At 36.0% G+C, this 3,036-nt stretch overlaps 1 protein-coding gene across 1 annotated transcript; it reads right to left on the reverse strand.

The window, feature by feature from the left end:
* Positions 1 to 703: 703 nt before the first annotated feature.
* On the reverse strand, positions 704 to 2,432 carry LOC149140998 (uncharacterized protein At4g14100-like). Its single transcript, XM_089448838.1, has 2 exons — positions 1,675 to 2,432; positions 704 to 1,221 (listed from the first exon to the last, which is right to left on the reverse strand). Exons 1-2 carry the CDS (start codon positions 2,144 to 2,146, stop codon positions 1,022 to 1,024), a joined length of 672 nt encoding a protein of 223 aa, XP_089304964.1. The 5' UTR covers positions 2,147 to 2,432; the 3' UTR covers positions 704 to 1,021.
* Between the last annotated feature and the right edge of the window lie 604 nt (positions 2,433 to 3,036).

The raw sequence follows: 3,036 nt of genomic DNA on the forward strand, positions 1-3,036 counted from the left end.
CAATATATGTTGGCACATAAAAACCTTAATGGGAAGAGTCCTCATTAACAAGGCAAACAGACAACAAAAGCTAATCATATGCATGGCAGAGCTGCTTGAAAAGGTTGATAAACACAACAGAAAAGTCACACTTCTTACCAAGAACCTAAACACGGACTTTTCCTCATTGACACTAACATAGAGCCACAACCATCAAGCCTAGAGGATACTCGAGCAGAATGAACCAAGCAAGCCAACATTGTGCAACAACACTCCACTTTAATGTTATTTTTATGTTTTTGAGTATAGTATCTACTTTTTATGTTATGAACATTTTCAATCTCTGGTTATCAGACTCTCAAATTGAGAACAAAATTGGCAAACAAAAAAATTTGAATTTATGTTACTGATTTGGTTTCCCAAGTGGCAGACTAGTGGCCAGAACTATTGGTGTATATTTGTATTTTTAAAAATAATATGAATATTCTAATCTTACCCAATAAAAAATGATAATTTTTTTTTTTAATTAATAATACTCGATTCCTTAATTTATTTATTAAAAAATAATATCCATCTAAAATTTATAGCCTCCCATGTATAGACTTTTCCTTCAACCTTTCTGATTGTGTTCTGGACTCCATGCATTACAACTACAAAACAATTTGAATACACTTTAAAATATCCTGCACTTCACTTCACAGAACAATTTGATGACACTTTAAAATATCAAATAGACTGCACTTTATTTTTCTTGAAAAAACTAGGGAGAATATATCTCGAGTTATAATGTATACAAGGAGATTAAGAAAATCTCAAAAGGGTGGTTCTTTATTTTTCAAAGGAATATCTCTATTTAAGCTGCTGTTTGCTTAAGAATTCCTGAAGGACTTCCTAATATACACCTGAATTAATTGTTGAGCTTCAAAGGCTGGGGTAAGCTAACTTCTTTGAACAAGAGATAACTAGGAGGAATGGAACATCTTTACTTTTATCAAGGACAGCACTGTAATACATTGTGCATTGCAGAGATAGGCAGATAAATCTATGAATCTGTGGTGAAGATGGTGTGGTCATTAAAACCAGACAAAAACCTATATAGGGAAGCATATCCTTTAACAGGACTAGCCTTTTCCTTTGGATCCTCCACAGCCCCAGCCTTGTCAAAACAGTAAAGGGGTGCCTGCCACTCTGCATCCTCCAGCAATGTCCCCACCTCAAATGTCATTACATGAACTGTCATGCCTACAAATTAAGCAAACAAACCAAATTAGTCATCATATTTGATCACATCACACAAAACTACTCATATATATACTTCTGTATATTGTCTGTCACAACACAGGCTTGATATGTATGCCTTAATCAATATATTTATTATTAAGCACATCACACAAAACTGATATATATATGTATATAAAAAGATGATATATATATATATATGTGTGTAGTGTGTCACAACACAAGCTTAATATGCATGCCATAATAGGTATATTTCTTATCAGTAGCCTGTAGGCTGTGGTATGGTGTAGTGGTAATGGGACTTAACATAACTAATTCAGGTTTGATTCTCAACACAGAGCATTCCATATGCCTCTATCTGAGAATCAAGGTTTACAAACTCCCTGGAAAAAATGGAGAATTTATTTGAAGGAATGTACAAAAATGAATACCAGAGAGAAAGCAAGAGCAACTAACCTGTGAAGAAACGCCAATACACAGGCCTGTTGGTGACAGTATCCTCGTAGTACCATATGAAATCCACCTTCTCCCACCCATTACAGAGGAAGCCATCAACATATTTCGTGCCAAGGTAGTTGGCGCCTTCAAGCCAATTGGGTCTCAGGATCCCGACATCAACATGCGTCCTTTTGCACTCATCTTTATCCAGATAGTAGTAGAAGGAGGTCCCATTGTCCCATTCCAAGTCATACAATTTCCTACCCAGTTGCTTCTGAATAATGTTGAAGTTCCTCCCCTTAGACCAGTCGTACCAGAGATCAGTCACCTGCAGAGAGCCACTGTTGTTAATATACAGTACAGAATGGAACTGCTCTGGCCACGGAGTAGGCGTAGGATCAAGCTTTTTCCCTTCGCCCAGATATGCACTACACAGAACAATAACAATTAATACACCCCACAAGAAGGAACACATATTCAATTTCACCATTTTCTGTTCCAAAATGATTGAGGGCTGAAGGCTATATCAGGAAAATTTCAAAAAAAATTTAGGGACCCAATTGCTGAAAATGGTTTCTGATGAGAGAAAGGCGAGCCCCAATTGCCGAAAGTCGCCTCTGATGACAGAAAGGTCAGGCCCCAACTGATAAAAATAATACCCAATTCATCAAAGTTGGTTAAAACTATATTAAGCTGCACAATACTCCATCTCCTTCGCTTCGTACGGCCTGCTTCCTCTGCCGTCCTCTGATTTTGCCTTCTCCCAAGAAAATACGAAGAAGATATAACTTCAACCGAGAGTAATCTAGAGTTGAGTTCAAACTCAACCTCATAGCAATCGGATGAGTCGTCATAAAAATCAAAAAGCTTGAATTCAGGTTCTATTTTATTCGACTAACATGAAAATTTTTATACGTGATACACTTGTTGCACTCGGTACCTCATTTTATATTAAGGAAATGTGGAAAAATAGAGCATAGCTATTTATTCGTCTTTGCTGGGCAGAGAATATAGGCATCCGCTTAGGGAAATTCTTATTCCCAATTTTATAGAAAAGTTAATGCGTTTTGATATGCGTTTTCGATAGCGAGATATAACATGTCCACTGTGTTGACTAGAGAAAAAAAATAACGGTGTGTTATATTAGGTTATCGAGGATGCATGTCAGGGGCATTAACTTTTCTATAGAGTTGGAAATAGGAGTTTCCTCAGCGCGATCCATGAGATGAGATGTGACGTGCTTTTATCAAATTTGTTTTTCTTATATGAATATGAATAAAAGTATTTTCAATTTTTTTAATTTGAGTCAAGTTATTTTATAGTTGGCTTCTAAAAAGTTTCAAATTTTACTAAATATGCGTGTAAGATGATATGATATAT

This window comes from Pinus tabuliformis, chromosome X (assembly GCF_031772625.1).
Source record: "Pinus tabuliformis cultivar Carrire ecotype Pingquan chromosome X, CPIR1, whole genome shotgun sequence".
In the NCBI taxonomy this organism is placed as follows: Eukaryota; Viridiplantae; Streptophyta; class Pinopsida; order Pinales; family Pinaceae; genus Pinus; species Pinus tabuliformis.